The following is a 17,285-nucleotide window of genomic DNA, read 5'->3' on the forward strand; positions in this document are numbered from 1 at the left end:
TATATTGTTATAAAGATATTCACCTTTCAAAACTGCACAGACCATGTTCTATTTACAGTTTTGGGGGGTCTGTGCAGGCAGATCAAGTTGTATGGATACTGTCCATGCCTAGTATAACAGAGGACTTTGTGTGGTTTGTGGTGCCTCCGTCTAGGCTGAATGAGCCTCGTCACGCTGTTAGAATCACATCAAGAGAGTTCACGCCCAGCTTGGCAGTACAATTAGTGTATGTGTGCCAGCTTTTTACAAACCAGTGAATGACATTCAAGTCAGCATGAAGGCCATGTCAAATATTGACTGTGGTGATGAGGAATACTGAACTTTATGTTGAGAAAATGGTGTATATGCAGTATCAAATAGAATATGTGTCTGAACTTGAGAGATTAGAATAGGTCATCTTTTTTATAAGGGAAAAGTCCATCTCAACAAAAGTTTAGTGGGAGACATCATGATTCAGTCTGAAACGGTGGCAATGTAGTTTTTATTGTAAGAATAACATCACTAGACCATGGTCGACATTCACCTCATATAGCAAGGGGGATTTCTGTTCATTCTATATATCTCTCTATTATTCTATATTCATGTATATGTATATGCAATATCAAAATAAACATTGTAATGTAGAACTTTCCGTGTCAATTTTCTACTTGTGCCTGACATGTTTTTCTTAGTATACTGCAGTCAACATTGCAACACTATGTAGCTGTCAATAGTTCTACTCTTGTAGCATACACCGCAGTCAACACTACAACACTTTGTAGCTTTTAATACTTAACCAGTCATTCCGACACACCTTCCACACAGGTATAAGGCCCCACCCCACATGGCCACAGCTGGCTGGTTGGGCCCATTGCAGCCAGCATAAGCAAGGACATGATTGCCGAACCGGACTTGGTCAACAAGTTACTAATAGGTACATGTAATATAGTCTAGGGCTAGGATTTGGACTTTAGGCCACACGGGTTTCAATATGATTGTGTTTGTATTTTAATGAGATAATTTCTTCACAAATATACAACAACAGGACTGGCTTACAGGTACTTCGGTTACGTAAAGGTTGGTAGCCTATTACGTTCCCATGTAAGGGACAGGAAGGTAAACAACCCCAAACTGTTGTTGAAGTATTGTACTGGCCGGTGAACAATCCCTCTCTGATCTGATTGTACAAGTAAGTAAACAACCTCGTTCCGATGTTAAAGCACCATTGTGTAAGATCAGTCACGTCGCCAGTTCCATCGCGGGTCGACCCAGCCAACGGGCCTAGTTCAGCCACGGACACTCCCATCTCACTTCTTGTCCGTCCCAGCAGTGCGACCGTCACAACACTTATTAGAGCCAATCCTTCTCCTGAAGTTACGGATCCGGCTACCCGACTTCCCTTACCTACATTGGTCTATCGACTAGAGGTTGTTCACCTTGGAGACCTGCTGCGGTTATCGGTACGGACCGACGCGAAAATCGCACGCCTCTCCCTTCCATTTTCAAGGGCCCACCTGAGCGCACCGGACACCGCAAAAGCCGCGGTGCTTTACGGGGCAGCTGTCCCTATCTCCGGGCGAACCGATTCCAGGACACGTGCGCCTTACAAAGAAAAGAGCACTCTTTCCGGGGCTCATACCCACGTCAACGACTTCGCTTGCGTTGCCGCGCCGGGCGAACATTTCCCCGTTCGCGGGAATGTTAACCCGATTCCCTTTCGGTATGCCGGGACGGCTCGTGACGCACAGAATCCCGCGGCCACACCCGCCACCGTACGCCCGACGAACCTCGGAAGGACCCGAGGACCCAACCTCGTTACCGCCGGGAGCAAGCAGAGCGGGCCGGGGCGACGCGCAGTGACCACGAAACCGGGCCCGCACTTCCGAGTGGCCTTCACTTATCACTCATGACCAGCTGACCCATACATGTCCAACTACTGTTCTCACGTGGAACCCTTCTCCGCTAGGCTTTGAATTTCTCGTTTGAATATTTGCTACTACCATCAAGACCAGCACCCGCGGCGGCTCCACCCGGACTCGCGCCCGAGGCTTCGGCGCTCGCCGCGGCGGCCCTCCTGCTCGTCGCGGCCTGGCTCAGTCGGAGTGGACTGCCGCGACGGCCGGGTATGGGCTCGACGCTCCAGCGCCATCCATTTTCAGGGCTAGTTGATTCGGCAGGTGAGTTGTTACACACTCCTTAGCGGATTCCGACTTGGGCCACCGCGGAGACGGCGGGGATACCACCTTGGACATACGGACGGCCCTTCGCCTTCATTGCGCCTCTGGGTTTCGTACAACACCCTTGAGTCGCGCAGGCGTTAGACTCCTTGGTCCGTGTTTCAAGACGGGTCCTGGTCGGGTAGGCGACCGGACCTCGCCGCAGACCCCGGGCGCCCTGCGTGGCGCACCCGTCGACCGCACGACGGGGGCCCGGCCCCTGCCCGACATCACCCCCCCCCCCCCCCCCCCGAGAGGGGGCAATGGGCAGACGCGGCGGTCGATTGCCTGTCCTCGGTCCGACAGCGGGCGCCGCACGCATCGCGACCATAACTCCGGAGACCCGAGGGCCCCGGGCACCTTCCGCGGGGACGTGGCCGCCGTCGAACCGGTCGCGGCGCTCCGCCCGGAAGAAGTGCAGCGGGTCCGCACGCCTCGACGCCGGCCGATCGGTCTTACGATCCATGATCGGCCGTCGGGGCGCGACGGACGACGCCTGAATCCTCCGGGCAGACCTTGCGGGTCCACCCGTTTACCTCTTAGCGGTTTCACAAACTCTTTAACTCTCTCTTCAATGTTCTTTTCAACTTTCCCTCACGGTACTTGTTCGCTATCGGTCTCGTGTCCGTATTTAGCCTTAGGCGGAGTTTACCTCCCGCTTTGGGCTGCATTCCCAAACAACCCGACTCCGAGGAGGGGCAGATCGAACGCCACCGTCGCCGCCATGGGCCGGGGCTGACACCCGCTCTGGGAGAGGCTTCGATCACAAGGACATGGGCAACTGTCGACGGACGGAGAGCACCTTCCAAACGCCACAGTTCCCGCGCCCCGTGGAAGCGGAGATTCAGCGCTGGGCTTTCCCGCTTCACTCGCCGTTACTGAGGGAATCCTTGTCAGTTTCTTTTCCTCCGCTTATTAATATGCGTTATATGCGGGTCGTCTCGCCTGAGCTGAGGTCGAGGAGTGGAGTGAGCAAACGCGCTGACCCGGGGCCGCAGAGTGCGTTCGAAGAGTCGATGATCAATGTGTCCTGCATTTCACATTACTTCTCGCAGCTGGCTGCGTTCTTCATCGACACACGAGCCGAGTGATCCACCGCTAGGAGTTGTCGTTTTATTTTCGTTTGATTTCGCATCGAAAGCTTGTCTCTGCCTCTCGGCACCGTCGTTTCAGAGACGGGAAGAAGGCGCCCTTCGGAGTGAAGGGCGGTGAACGAGCGGAAGGACCGGGGCCCGGGGGTCGCTCCACGAACCGGGACCCGCCGCGAAGACCGCTGCGCCCCCTCGACAAAACGCGACCGACCGGCCCGAGCTGGGAAAGAGAGCCGAGGGGTCTATTGCACCTGCCCTTCTCTTGAAGACCTCGGGGAAAGGAAAGGAACCTCGGGGAGTGGAGCAGTCGGTCGAGACCGTCGGTGGCGACCGAGAACAGTCCTACCCTCTGCCCAAAGGAGGCCTTGGACCGCAGGATGCCCGCTCGAAGTCCAACGCTTAAGGACAGGTCACTCGTCCGCAAGATGGATTGCATCGAGTCAGAGACCGAAACGCCGCGCCGGGGTGCCGGGGAGGAGTCGTCTCACCTAGGCCGTGAGACTAGCAACTCAACCCCATTCCGCGCAAATCCACGACGCGATGCCCCTCCGCCAGGATATAGGTGCCCCCACTTGTGCACGCCCGCCTAAAACTTTTCGCCGGGAGGACCTGACTCCGTCCTCGACCAGGCTACTCGGGGCGGCTCGCTGGTTTAGCAGGGTATAAGGAACGACGGGCTCACACTGAAGGCACCCGACCAACGTTTCAAGGAAGCTGCCAGGTCCCGCCAAGTGGGTTGGCATGGGTGCTCCTGACACTCCGCCCGCGCTCCTCCGCGAAGGAGGAGCGATTGACGGCAGAGAGCGCCACCTTGTCGAGGCGATAAGGAAGTGTGAGGGTTGGAGTGGCCGCCGACCCTGCGCAACATAAAACCGACCCTCAGCCAGACGTGGCCACGGGACTGACCCGGGGCCGCAGTCTGCGTTTGAAGAATCGATGATCAACATGTCCTGCAACATCGGGGGAGGGTGCCTGAGCGTACGCGCCCGCAGTTGGGTCGGTCCTTTGGACAAGATCGGACAGGGTTGCTCGGCTAGTTTCACCGCCGTCGAGGCGGAACGGGGGGCGTGGGGGTGGTTCACGGACCGTCGGCGGGCGGGCCGGGGTGGTGCCAGGGTCCTCCGAATGCAGACCCCGGTAGAGTCCTTTCCGGGTCGGTGGAGTCGGGGCCGGCGTACGGCCTGTCGGCGGGGGGCGGTGGTCGGTGCCGGTGGCTCACCCTACCTTGATAGAGAGTGGTCATCTTTCGTCTAGCGCGGGAAATGACGGCGGACACCGGGTCTCCGGTCAGCACACGCCATCCTCAGTCGTTTTGCTACCCCGCCGATCAGACTGCCGCTCCCCGCGAGGTCGACCGTGCCACGGGCGTCCGGACGAACCAGCGCTGGGGCAGGGTCTTCCGCGGAGGCGATGCCCTAGTCTTCGGACCCGCCGGTGAACGGACTCACCCCTTCCGTCTGCGTGCGAGGACGCCTTTCGGACTCGGTGGTCGGACTCAACCGGCGGAGGCGTCGCCCGAGAGAGTGGGGGATCGTCCTTCGCGGGACGGCTAGGGCGTTAACGGGAAGCAACGGTCGGTGTAGCCGGGAGTGCTGCAGCTCAGGCTCCCGAGGGTTGGCGGCCTCGCGGCGCGTTCCCGCTGTTCGGCGGCGTGCGGACTACTGCACGGACCGCGGATCGCTCTCTGGTGGATCCCCATTACGGCCGACTGCCCCCGTCACCGTTCTCTCGCCGAGACGGGTTTTGACGGTCATCGCCCGCGCCTCTGCCGGGGATCGTGTCGACTGGTGCAATACAAGAACACAGAGGAGGGAGGAGAGGCAGACCACCTTCGCTGAATTTCATGGACCCCTTTCCAAAGCGGGGCTTACCGAGAGGCTACTCTGTCTGGCTGCCCAATGGAAGGACACCGAGACGCTCATTGTACTTTCGACGGCAACTCACCAGGTTGCGCAAGAGCCTGAGGGGAGGAGGCGTACGCGTTCTTATCCAGGTGCGATGGCATGCGACGATGCCGATGGACTTGTACAATCATTACTACAAGGACGTTGACCTTGACGTACAACTGCGGTCCTCCTGTGTGTTTGAGCGCCCGTCCAAAAAGTGGCCGCGGCAACTATTCTGGTGCCTGCTGAAGACAATTTGAATATTGTCACACAGGTCTGCATGCTCTTGGTGAGGGGCATTGGCTGCCAGATAGAGTATAGAACTAACTTAAAGTCGTGTAGAAGTTGTACTGGCTCCTTAGATTGCTAAGTCAAAGTAGGCACTACACGCAACAACATATATTGCAAGTTGCAGCTCTGTAAATAAGATCAGGCATTGTGGAAAAAAACCCTAAAAGCGCCTAATTTGAAATAGATAGTTTTGATTTCAAACTGCAGGCCAACATCCTGAATTTCTAATGTTTATAGCACTCGACAGCCTCTCTGTGGATTTCTACATGTTTATATGCCCTATTCACACTGCAAAGTACAGAAAGAGGCCATAGGGTGTTAATGGATATTGTTCTTACTAGGGCAAGGAACCAGTCTCTTTAAAACCAGTGGTAGTGAAGCAGTTTTGTATGATATGAACTGTTGAAAATTGTACATACAATAAGGAACATTAAGTGAGTCATGTTTTTTTATTAATAGAAAGTAACATTTACAATCTCCATATAGCCCTTACAACAACAGTTAAATCTGAACTTTTGACTATTAGGTGACAGCATGAAGGCCCATGTAATAAATGACCATATTGTTCATCAAAACGACTGCAAAAATTCATTCACAATTGCTGAACTAAATGTCTGTATAGCAACGAAAACTTGACTACCAGTGATAGAGCAAATAAAAAAAATCTAAGAAAACTAGTAATACTCAAATTGATCAATCCAAATAAATTTATTGGTTCTCTGGTTACTGTATGAAACAAATGGAGTGTAAGATCAGCATGAAAAATACAACACTTTTAATAAACCCCCGTGATAGTCCCATAACATTATGCAGGAATAAGCTTACTGTTAAATGCTGGGGAAAAAACAAACCTTTGAGATGTTTGAGATAAGAGTTTCCGGATGAATGAAATTTAGAATAAAATTTTCAAAGGCAGGGCTTTTCAGGTGTTGAAAAGAGAATTTTGTGGTTGATCTGTACCTGACTGCATGGTCGGCACTGTCAAGCAACAATCCAATACAGATGCTGAACAGTTCATTCAATGTTTTAATAGTAAACATGGCAAATACAATGAAGAGTGCCAGTCCGAGAACCAAGAAATTACACTGGTACAAAAAAGCTTCTTTACATTCAAGGGAGTTAACTTGGCAGAAAATATCTCTTATGCCTTGCTCAGTCAGTTTTATCACAGAAACTTAACTCATACATTTAACAAGGCACTTTTCCTATCAAAAGGTCATGACAGGTAAGGATGAATTCTACGACAAGGATAAAGGTTTAAAGCAATATTAAGTAAAAAATCATGCACATGTAGAAAATGTTTACCTGTCAACGTACAGAAAATCAATTACATGTACAAAGGAACATAGCTGCAACATGCCCAAGGTTACTTAGTAAGATGAGAAATTGACGAGAGACCGTTCTCTGCCATGCTGCAACAAGCAGCCATAACATACCATCATGGATTTACAGTAACTGGCCGTGATGATAACCCAGGGGGCACAGGGATGTCAGATGTAGCTTTAAAGCCATTATGTTCCAATATGCTTTAAAGGAAGTATTGAAATTCATGTGTGCAATTAATCAATCTTCCATACCATCACACCTTCCATTTGACTCCTATAATACAATATGATATTATATTTACTCTAAGAAATGCAAAGTTGTGGAAATTACAAATACAAGAGTTGCTAGTTCTCCCAAGCATCAGTTTGCAATGTTCAAATATATGTCTCTGCAACATGTCAAATTGACATTACTACTACATGTATTTCTGTCCAATTCACACCTCCCACATCTGAACGTCTAGCTTAGATTCCTGGATAGTTCTAAACATTGAACTCAACAGCGATTCTGATATTTCTCCCTGTGAGCGGCAAGACAGGAGAGATAGCAGCATCCCTCCCACTTCATAAGAATCAGTTTCCTGCTGAGATCTCAAGGCTCACAGTGCAGATAATTCCATATCCTGTACATGTTGGCTTAAATCCCCTGCAAGTCAGAAAGAAAGAGGTTGAGAAGCATGAAACCTCATTTTCATCACCAGTCAGTTTAAATGAATAGGACAGTAAAATTGTAGGACAATAAAGAACCATGACATAGGTAGGTATGATAATAGCCCAAGTTGCCAATAACTGGTGTTTATTCTAGAATTTCTACGAATTTTCAATGATTTTTAGCACTACTTTACCCACACAAGGCCTGTGTACTGTGTTGTGCGACCTTAATTTGACACATCCATTCTGGACTCGCCCTTTTACCCTTCTGTCGTAAATACACAAATCGCCCGGTTTGCGGCAAGCTCACCAACCCCAAAGTCGAGGGTAATCAAGGTTAATCTTGTCATAAAATTGTCCGAGAAGCAGCAGAACTTGTGTTGACTTTCTACCCATAATTTCCATATTTAATCTCCTCTTTTCGTAAGGATTCACCGGTGGAAATCTACCGTTATATATTGGTACACGAAAACACGCCCCCCTCCCCCACACTGTCAGACGTAAAAGTTCCCGAGTCAATGTTGGCGATAGTCGACAAAATGACGGTCACTACCAACCGTAACTGGCCGATATTAAGTCCAAGTGTCCACAGCGACACTGACAACACGTGGCGTGCGTTAATATCGGCGTATTTCGCCAAAGACAAACACAACTTACCCGAAGCAAATGGCCGGCAACATCGTGGGAGACCACGAACTTGTCCGATGTATGCCCTACCCTACTTCCGGAGCGGAACGCGTCATTTCCGGAGTACAAACAGAAATGATATAGCAAACAGAAATGATATAGCAAACAGAAATCGTATGGTATTTTGGAATCGTATAGTACCAGATTTTAAAACAATACCAACTTTCAAAAATAATAGCACCACTTGTATATTCGATTTGAAAAACACATATTCCATTCTAAATTACATACCTATTCGATTTGAAAAACACATATTCCATTCTAAATTACATACCTATTCCATTTCAAAACACGTATACGATCTTTTTGACACTGTTTCTGCTTCGTAGACTAGGATTGGTTGAAGCAGAAAGAGTTAGAAAAAGATGTTGAAAATGCAACAGCTTCCCCATTACTCTCCAAGCAGAGGTTGGTGGGAAAGATTATGACCTTTTTTTATCCTATGTTCCGTTTTTGGTAGGGAGAGCCGACAAAAAATGTGGCATAGCATTTAAGGTCACAATCTTCCTCACCAACCTCTGCTTGGAGAGTATCCCTAACTTACTTACTTTACTTTGGTAACCATAAGTACACTTCCAAGTACGCATGCGTGGCGACAGGAACTGTGGGTAAAACTATGTCAAAGGTAAAGGTCCTTGGCTTGTACTACCAAGGAGGTTGGTACTACATACGAAATCGTAAAAAAAATCCGGTCCGAGACCGTAAACGGTTCTTGTCTCGATCATTGTCTAGATTTGCATAACAATGTCCAGACGAGTTGTGTTCAACTGTCTAAGGGGTCTTCATTCTTTGATCACATATGACTCACAATTCCTGTCGGTGCATGCACACTTGGAACTGTGAAAGCACTTATTCGAAGAAGGGTTAGGGATAGGGTTGGGGGGTGTGGGAAGTTTTGGGTACGGGTGTAACCGTCTATATATATGCCCGATGGGCTGTCAAACCAAATTCATGATTTGCGCTACAAACAGCTGAATTTGAATCTGAACACACATACACACACACACTTGCACATACGTACACACACAGAAAACACAAACACACACACACTCACACAGAAACACACACACATACATAGAGAGAGAAAGAGAGAGAGAGAGAGAGAGGCATACATAAAATAATAGTCTGTGAACAATTCACAATTACTTTCGATTAGTCTCATGGCGCACTCATAAAATATCAAGCGACGAGCGTATCATAGCGAGGCTAAGTAATGTAGTGCAAAAAGGGAAAGAACTCTGTTCTCAACCCGCCACCCCCAGTACTCCCTATGCGGAAATAGATTTTGTACCTGGCGAGTGAATGATGTAGACCAGAGCGAGTAGTGTGCTGAGACCAGACGGCTCGTACACGTAGTAGTGGTAGTCTTCTTCGTCTTCGTCGAAGTCGTTATTGTTGTACCAGTCCCAGTCCCAGTCCTTGCCACGATGGCCCTTACCTCGCCGGTTTTTCCTGGTCTTCACTGAGCGGCGTCGCGCCATGGTGTGGGGGTAGGGGAGAGTCGTTTCACGGCGCGGTGGGACCGAATTATATATGAGTCACTGTTGCACTTATGGCAACTTTGTCATGGCTTTCCACTATGGTTTTGGCATGTGAAACATTATATAACAAGTGCAACAAGTTTTAAGAGTCTAGATGCTGCAGACTGTTTTGATTATATATTTACATGGAACAATGCAACAATGCAAAAATAGGTAGATAAATAAACGATTGCTTTGTAATTAAAAAAAATACCGAAACCAATGATTAGCCCACTCGCATTATAACACTATATCAAAAACGTATGCTTGCCCTTATTACATTGTATGAGTAATTAGTAATTTTACTCTATACTTCTTTATTGTCGTGCAATAAAGTTCTACTATTACTGAAACAAGTATCTGGAAAATATACCATGATGTCTGATGTTTTTATCTATTTCTGAGAATTCTACACAGCTCAAAATGTGATGAAGACATACTCGTCAAAGTTGAAACTTTATTCCATTCTGTTTCTATTCAGCGTTCCCCGGTCATATGCTACAAAATAATGATTCTCCCCTTCAGCTGTCATCAGCTGCTAGAATGTTTGTGATTTCACATGGATCTAATAGAATATGCTGGTTGGTGGGGAACACAATTGAATTAGTTTAGAACATATATGTCTGATTCACCATAAAAACTAATACGCAACTAAATTAACCTTGCTTGACGATATCATGGTGTATACAATGTTAGACCCGGGTCTACTATGGAGGCCAGCAAGTGCTTAGTATTGATACAATAGCTTTCCAAGAGAATTGAGGCATCCATGGCATCAAGTATCAAGTAAGTATGGAGGCATTGCTTTAGACCGCATCTTTACCTTCGAAAACTACCGGTTTAAGAAAGATATACTAAAACAATTGCTGAAAATATGATGAAAACATACTTGTCCAAGTTAAGATCTCATCGTATTCTGTTTTTATTTAACGCTTCCTGGTAAGAATACGTGACGAAGAGAGACAAGCAGAGAAGAAGAATGAGAAGAAAAGACAACGGAACGGATCTGAGACATCCGTTCCAGAACAGGAACCAGCACGGAAGGTACTTATCTACGCTGCACGCCAAGACCCCCTTCCCCCGAAGAACACCACCGCTCTACAAAAGGACCTGATCAAGGCCACCGACAAGAGCCTCCGTTACCAACTCCACCGAGAGACGCTACAGAAGTACTTGGATGAGCACCTGATCCCCAAAGGCCTGGTGATCGAGAAGAAACCCATGTTGGGTAAGACGAACCCAGAGTTCGATCGCCGCTGGGACGAGACCCTCAAGGAAACATCGCGCACCCTGATGGGTCTGATCATCGACTTCTACGGATCAGCAGAAGATGTCTTGGACAACACAATCGCGGGCCTCAATCGGAAGACAGAGGAACTTCCTCAAGAAGAACGGGAAACCCTTGAAAAGAACGTGGAAACGTTCAAGAAGAGAAAGGAAGCCGCCCTCCTCAAGACCAAGGAGAAAAAGTTCCAGCGAGATCGTGACATCGCCGTCAACGGCCCCAGCAAGAAGCGTCCAAAAAACGGAAGTACCCCTCCACAGGAGGGGTCCGACAACAAGGAGCAGCCACGGCAGCGCCTCACCGACAAAGGCGACGAAAGCAACAAAAGCGCCCCATCGGCAAAGAAGGACAAACGCCAGAATGCACCAGAAAAGGTACGCAAGCAGGCCAACGCAAGGAGGAACCCACGAGGGGGCTCCATAAGAAGGCTCGTGCTCGCCCTCGGCGATTTAATCGCCAAAAGGCCATCCAAGAAAAACGCAAGAGGAGGAAAGACAGGATACGGAAGATACGCCGCCGCAAACTCCTCGAAGCAGCAAGGAAAACAGTGGTAAACCTCTCGGACATACCACTCACCGACACTGACATACTTGCACTTTCTAAAGGACTCAACTTCTCCCCCTCACCCACTGATCTCAACCGACAACAACTCATCACAGACCTCCACGCCTTCTTCAGAAGACTTCGATTGCGGGAACTATTTGCTGACCACGACAAAATGGAGACCCAAAAATTCAAGGTCAAAAGCAAGTGGACTCCCCCCACCCACAGAGATCCGGCGCTAGACACCTTCATCATGGCAGTCGAAAAGGAAATCCTAGAACACAAGGAACCTTCACCAAGACTGTTCAAGACCAACATCTGCAGTGCAGAACGCGAAGCCCTTGCGGAACTCAGCCGAAGAACTGACATCATCATCAAACCCGCAGACAAGGGCTCCGCGGTAGTGATCATGAAAAGAGAAGACTACATCCAAGAAGCACTACGTCAACTCTCCAACAAAGATCACTACAAGCACATCGACTCCTGCCCCACGGAGGAACACGCCGCGCTGGTAAGAACAACTCTCTTTAAACTTCTTAACGAAGGAACTACATGTATCAGCGAAGACGAGTTCAACTATCTTGCGCCCGTACACCCAAGAACGCCTGTCTTCTACCTTCTCCCTAAGATCCACAAGGAAGGTAACCCGGGCAGACCAATCATCTCAGCCAATGACTGTGCAACAGAAAGGATCTCTGAATTTGCTGACCACCACCTCCGCCCTTTGGTGCAAAGACTACCATCTTACATCAAGGACACTACGGACTTCTTACAGAAACTCAACAAACTCGGGAAGATTTCGCCAACCGCCAAACTGGTCACCCTGGACGTGTCATCCCTCTACACTAACATCCCAACAGAAGAAGGTATACAAGCGTCTCGCGAAGCGCTCCAAAAGAACCCTTCAGACGTTCCCACCGAAGCCATCTGCGACCTACTGGACAGGATCCTGAACCTCAACAACTTCGAGTTCAACGGAGGACACTACATCCAAGTCCAAGGAACGGCTATGGGAACGAGAGTGGCGCCTTCATACGCAAACATCTTCATGGGAAAATTCGAGGAACAACACGTCTACAAGAGGAACCTCAAACCACTAGTCTGGTGGAGGTACATAGACGATGTTTTCGCCATCTGGACACACTCGGAAGAAGACTTCAAGTCATTCATAAAAGACCTCAACACAGCACATCCAACCATCAAGTTCACGGTAGAAACCTCCACTACATCTATCAACTTCCTGGACGTCACCATCAGCGTTTCGGAGGGAGCTTTCACCACGGATCTCTACACAAAACCCACAGATAAGCACCAATATCTTCTAAGGAACTCTTCCCACCCCACCCACTGCAAACGGGGTATACCTTTTGGACAATTCTTACGCGTTCGTAGAATCTGCTCAGACGAACCCAAATACAGGGAACGAGCACAGCAGCTAAAAGAACATTTCCAGAATCGAGGCTATGAAGACGCCCTCCTGGATCAAGCTGCACAACGCGCCCAAGACCGCCCAAGAGAGGAACTCCTAGGAGCCAAGAAGAAAAAGGTTGCCTCGCAAGACAGACCAGTCCTAGTCACCACCTACAACCCACATCTACCACCCATCAACAACATTCTCAGAAAGTACTGGAACATTCTACAACTATCACCCAGAACACGAGAACTCTTCCAAGATCCACCACTCATCGCCTACCGCCGCAACAAAAATCTGAGGGATACACTGGTGAGGGCCCAGATCCCGAGGGAGAACAAGAATTTCATCACGAAAAACATCCCTCCGGGATCATACCCGTGCGGAAGAAAGTGCCTCACCTGCACATACGTCAGGAAGAGCAAGGATTTCCAAAGCCATCGCACTTCGAGACGCTACACCATCAGGGCCCACATCACATGCCGCACCAGGAATATCATATACATGATACAGTGCAAGAAATGCGGCATACAATACGTCGGCGAAACAGGACAAACATTGGCCAACAGGATGAACGGGCACCGATCTTCCATCAAGACGGACAAGGATACACCCATCGCAGCCCACTTCAACCAACCGAGCCACACCGTCGCGGACATGGAGGTCGTCGGACTCGAGAAGCTGGCATACGGCAGGACCGAAGACCTCACACGACAACGACGACTCAGCAGAGAATCCTACTGGATACATCAGCTCCGAACACTTCACCCAGAAGGACTCAACCTGGAATCACTGGAAATAACCAGGGTATGAGGGGACAAGAAGTATAGTTCTCGTCGTAACCGGCGCTAACACTTTGACTTGTAGTTGATTTACGCTTCGCATTTGCTGGTTACTAGTATCCTATGGATCCGAGCACTAACTTAGAAAGTTCGATAGTCTGTTACATTCATGCTTTGTTTGTAATTTGATTGTATTTTGTACTTGATTCTCTGTATTTAAGCCACCTAGCGGCAGACTTCCTGTTCATGTATTTAGCTTCACTCTGCTTGTACGGACCACTCTCCTTGACTTTGTAAACACGCATACCATTGTAAACGTCCACCATGACGTCATAATTGTAATGTGCCTCCTCCACCAATGTATAGTAAGACCCTCATGACATGTACAATTGTTCTAGAACAATAGATGAAGTCATATCATAGGTCAACTGAGGTCAGGGCTAAACGACCTGGAGGGCACCCAGAGCAATGTAGCCTAGCTAGTGCATAGTGAACTAGACCTTCAGATCAGGGCAACCTAGCCTATATCCAGGGCAATATGAGACCCTTAACGCTGATTGGTCAATATCTTAAGCTCAAGTTAGAGCGCCCTGCACTAGGGAGGCACAGAAAAGGTATAAAAGGAGGAGTGGTCCGATCTCTGTCGTTCTTGAAAAAGACAATAAAGTCGAAACCGGTCGAATACCAGTCTCCGCTGTCATTTTCCCAGAACTACCAATGATGGCTTCCTGGTAATAACTTTATACAATTTACAAATGATCATTCTCCCCTAAAGCTTGTGGGTCAAAATAAAATTTACACACCTTCGTCCCCGTAAACTTTACCTAAATAAAACAAGATTGTTAATTCGCAACTCATACGGACTTGAATATACGCACAAGTGTGTGAACGGGCCCTTAGATTTGTTTCGAAATCACACTGCATTGTAACAACGGGACGTCAAAGCTACAAAGTTGACTATTGACGTTACCGTCGTCTTAGATTTTTTACTAATCATACAAATATTGTCAGCAAAATATAATTTAGTACGACAAAGTACAAAATGAGAATAAATACAAAAGAAAGGTAATGCATAGATTCATGAATGATTGATTGATTGAATGAATGAACGATGAAAGACAAGAAAAGGAAGAATGACGGTAAGAAGAAACTTCACTAACCAAGAATTTTATATTAGCCAAACAAGAAATTCAATGCCGGGTCCACAAGAGACCACTTGAATGTAAAGCATGTCTTATGACTGCCACATTCACTCCTGCGGGGCTGAAACATAAAGCCAGTTTTAATATAAGCTCGACATCGCTGCGACTCGATATCGACTTTATATCCACACTCTTGTATGCGAGTACTGCTATATCTCACGTATTCATTTATAACGTCATGAGGAATGTACTCAGCAATAATACATCCTTCGGTAGCGCTACAGTCGTGCGGGGGGCCGTAACTAACAGAATTCATGGTCGACCTTGGGTCGAGGAACCAGATTGCAACGGAGGATTGTTCGGTTGGATTTTCCTGGAACTTCCTTCTCGCCTCGTCAATAACATCAAGAGTTAGCGAAGCTAACTTCGGATGAGCTTCGCGAAAATCTGCCCTTTGCTTCCTAAGAACTGTTTCTAGGAAGACAGATACAGATGAGTTCTTTAGTTTCTCGCTGAGTTGATGTAGGCCGTAGAACTCGGCCTCTTCGAGAACATCCTTGACCACTTTTGAAGGAGGCATCTTGTCTTGCCGGAGGAACTTAAGAATGTGGCCGAAGAGACCCCCGTCCCGGTCTATGAAGTAACGGCCGTCCTGAAAGGAACATTTAGAATATTGAAAATTATCAGAGCTGTCCCAAAATATGACCAACGAAAGTATGAACTATGGACATCGATGGAGGTTACAAAACTGGGAAATAATATACACAAGGTAATAGTTACTGAAACAACTGAATAGATTTTGGAAACGGTGAGACGTTCCAGTTTTTACCTTTCGTCGGTTTATCTGAATTTATCCATGTATCTTGTGTTTGAACTGTAGACTTTAACTACCAGTCGTATTGCGCAAACGTCCGAGTACGTGAACTGATGCTATACTACCAGCTATTAAAGATGAATAACATGCAATCAAACAGATCTCTAAAGGTTTGAATATGAGTACAAATCTAACAAGGAGAACAACCTTGTCCATGGCGACACGATGACGTCCACTAAACATGGCGGCCAACATGGAGTCCTCGTACTTCAGCAAGGTCGACAGGGTCGTGTCAAAATGGCGGCCACCGACATTCAACGGAATGACCTCCGGAAAACCCTGTACAGAGAGCATAAAAAGTTTTGAAATCAAAGAGGAGGAAAGGAATTAAAAAATCATCATCATAAAGAATCGTTACTGTTTTATAATTTCTATAAGTCTCTTACATCGTTTCTGCTGTACTTAAGCTAAATGGCCAAAAAGGGTAAAGTCCAAGTTTCAATTTTGTATTACTTTGATATGAAAATGCATGTCTAACCTTCATCAACGTTTCTTGTTGACAGTTTAAAAAAGGGACGTGCATAAAGATTTACCACTGTTATTTATATTGTATGTTGTATTAATATTTCACGTATAGCAGCACACACATCTATTGAGCAAGCCTCGAATACAAATACGTTTTAGGTCAACTTGATGGTGACCAGTACAATAAAACAACTAATAACAAATTCAAATACAGTCGGACTATCTGAGGTAAATTGGACATATATTGAATACATTTTATATCCCTATGTTGAATATAGGTTGTTCCTCAGTTCCATATGAATGAGTTGCGTTTTTAAAGGCCATTGAAAATCCCTAGTTGCCTACGCAGTCTCTCAAAGACAGGTAAAAGTCAACAAATTCTGGCAGAATGCAAATATACGACTTTCTCACTTACTGCCATGGTGTTGCCAGTATGTGTATGCAGTTATGTCTCAAGCACACAAAAAATCGGACAGGTAGTTGATAAAGAACGACTTATCACTTTTCGCCAACACAACACAACATATAGTCCTGTTCCACCGCACTACACCATGAAGGTACAAAGGTGACGGGGCAAAGTACAGTAAAAATGCCAATGGTCGCCAAAAAATCACGTGCGATTTTAAGTAGACTGTCAACTTTGACCCTCAATGTTCATAATAGCGCTGGTAAACGAGATGAGCAGTCATTTTGTGATGAACTCATAAAAGAAGATGTAGCAGGACGTCACTTAACGTTATGCACCTAATCTGTTGTACTTTTTTTTCAAACTGTGAATAACTTATTACGCAAAACATCATATCTAGAGCATTCCATGACAAAGTAAAATTCATCTTCAATTTGCTTTATAATAGAACGTGAATCCCAAAGACATTAAATATGCTTATCAATCTTTTATTTCTATTTTTACCAACAACAAATGGTAAAGTGTCAGTAACATGTCAGTCAGTGACATGTCTGATGCTGTCAACCCCAAACAGATATCATGATTCACATGTAGGTACCCCCTCACTGTTCCGAAAAGGCAAAGCAACCATATTCTGTAATTTTGGCGACGCCTCAGGGACGAGCCTAATAGTATACTTTACGCCCGTTCTGTAAGAATTCCCAGAATTGTACAGGCATGTCTGGAATGTG

The 17,285-nt window shown here is 47.3% G+C and overlaps 2 protein-coding genes, 1 long non-coding RNA gene and 1 pseudogene across 3 annotated transcripts; 1 reads left to right on the forward strand and 3 right to left on the reverse strand.

Annotated features, from left to right (window-relative positions):
• Positions 1-3,169: 3,169 nt before the first annotated feature.
• Positions 3,170-3,302, reverse strand: LOC136431880 (5.8S ribosomal RNA; annotated as a pseudogene).
• A 2,591-nt stretch (positions 3,303-5,893) lies between these two features.
• Positions 5,894-8,448, reverse strand: LOC136429940 (uncharacterized). The gene is made up of 2 exons (XR_010754833.1): positions 8,097-8,448; positions 5,894-7,434 (listed from the first exon to the last, which is right to left on the reverse strand). It is a non-coding gene; the product is annotated as an uncharacterized lncRNA (long non-coding RNA).
• Positions 8,449-11,649: 3,201 nt separating this feature from the next.
• LOC136429280 (uncharacterized) lies at positions 11,650-13,698 on the forward strand. The gene has a single exon (XM_066419140.1). The coding sequence runs from the start codon at positions 11,650-11,652 to the stop codon at positions 13,696-13,698; it is 2,049 nt and encodes a 682-aa protein (XP_066275237.1).
• Positions 13,699-14,396: 698 nt separating this feature from the next.
• LOC136429941 (uncharacterized) lies at positions 14,397-17,189 on the reverse strand. The gene is made up of 2 exons (XM_066420125.1): positions 15,831-17,189; positions 14,397-15,461 (listed from the first exon to the last, which is right to left on the reverse strand). Exons 1-2 carry the CDS (start codon positions 15,975-15,977, stop codon positions 14,841-14,843), a joined length of 768 nt encoding a protein of 255 aa, XP_066276222.1. The 5' UTR covers positions 15,978-17,189; the 3' UTR covers positions 14,397-14,840.
• Positions 17,190-17,285: the final 96 nt, after the last annotated feature.

Source organism: Branchiostoma lanceolatum, chromosome 3 (assembly GCF_035083965.1).
Source record: "Branchiostoma lanceolatum isolate klBraLanc5 chromosome 3, klBraLanc5.hap2, whole genome shotgun sequence".
NCBI classification, from domain to species: Eukaryota; Metazoa; Chordata; class Leptocardii; order Amphioxiformes; family Branchiostomatidae; genus Branchiostoma; species Branchiostoma lanceolatum.

Bases quoted from the DNA above. Each gene is read 5' to 3' on its own strand.
- LOC136429280 (XM_066419140.1), top strand. From the start codon at position 11,650: ATGGAGACCCAAAAATTCAAGGTCAAAAGCAAGTGGACTCCCCCCACC.
- LOC136429941 (XM_066420125.1), bottom strand. From the start codon at position 15,977: ATGCTCTCTGTACAGGGTTTTCCGGAGGTCATTCCGTTGAATGTCGGT. The intron at 15,462-15,830 runs GTTGTTCTCCTT...TGTTCCTTTCAG, and splicing joins ATCGTGTCGCCATGGACAAG to GACGGCCGTTACTTCATAGA.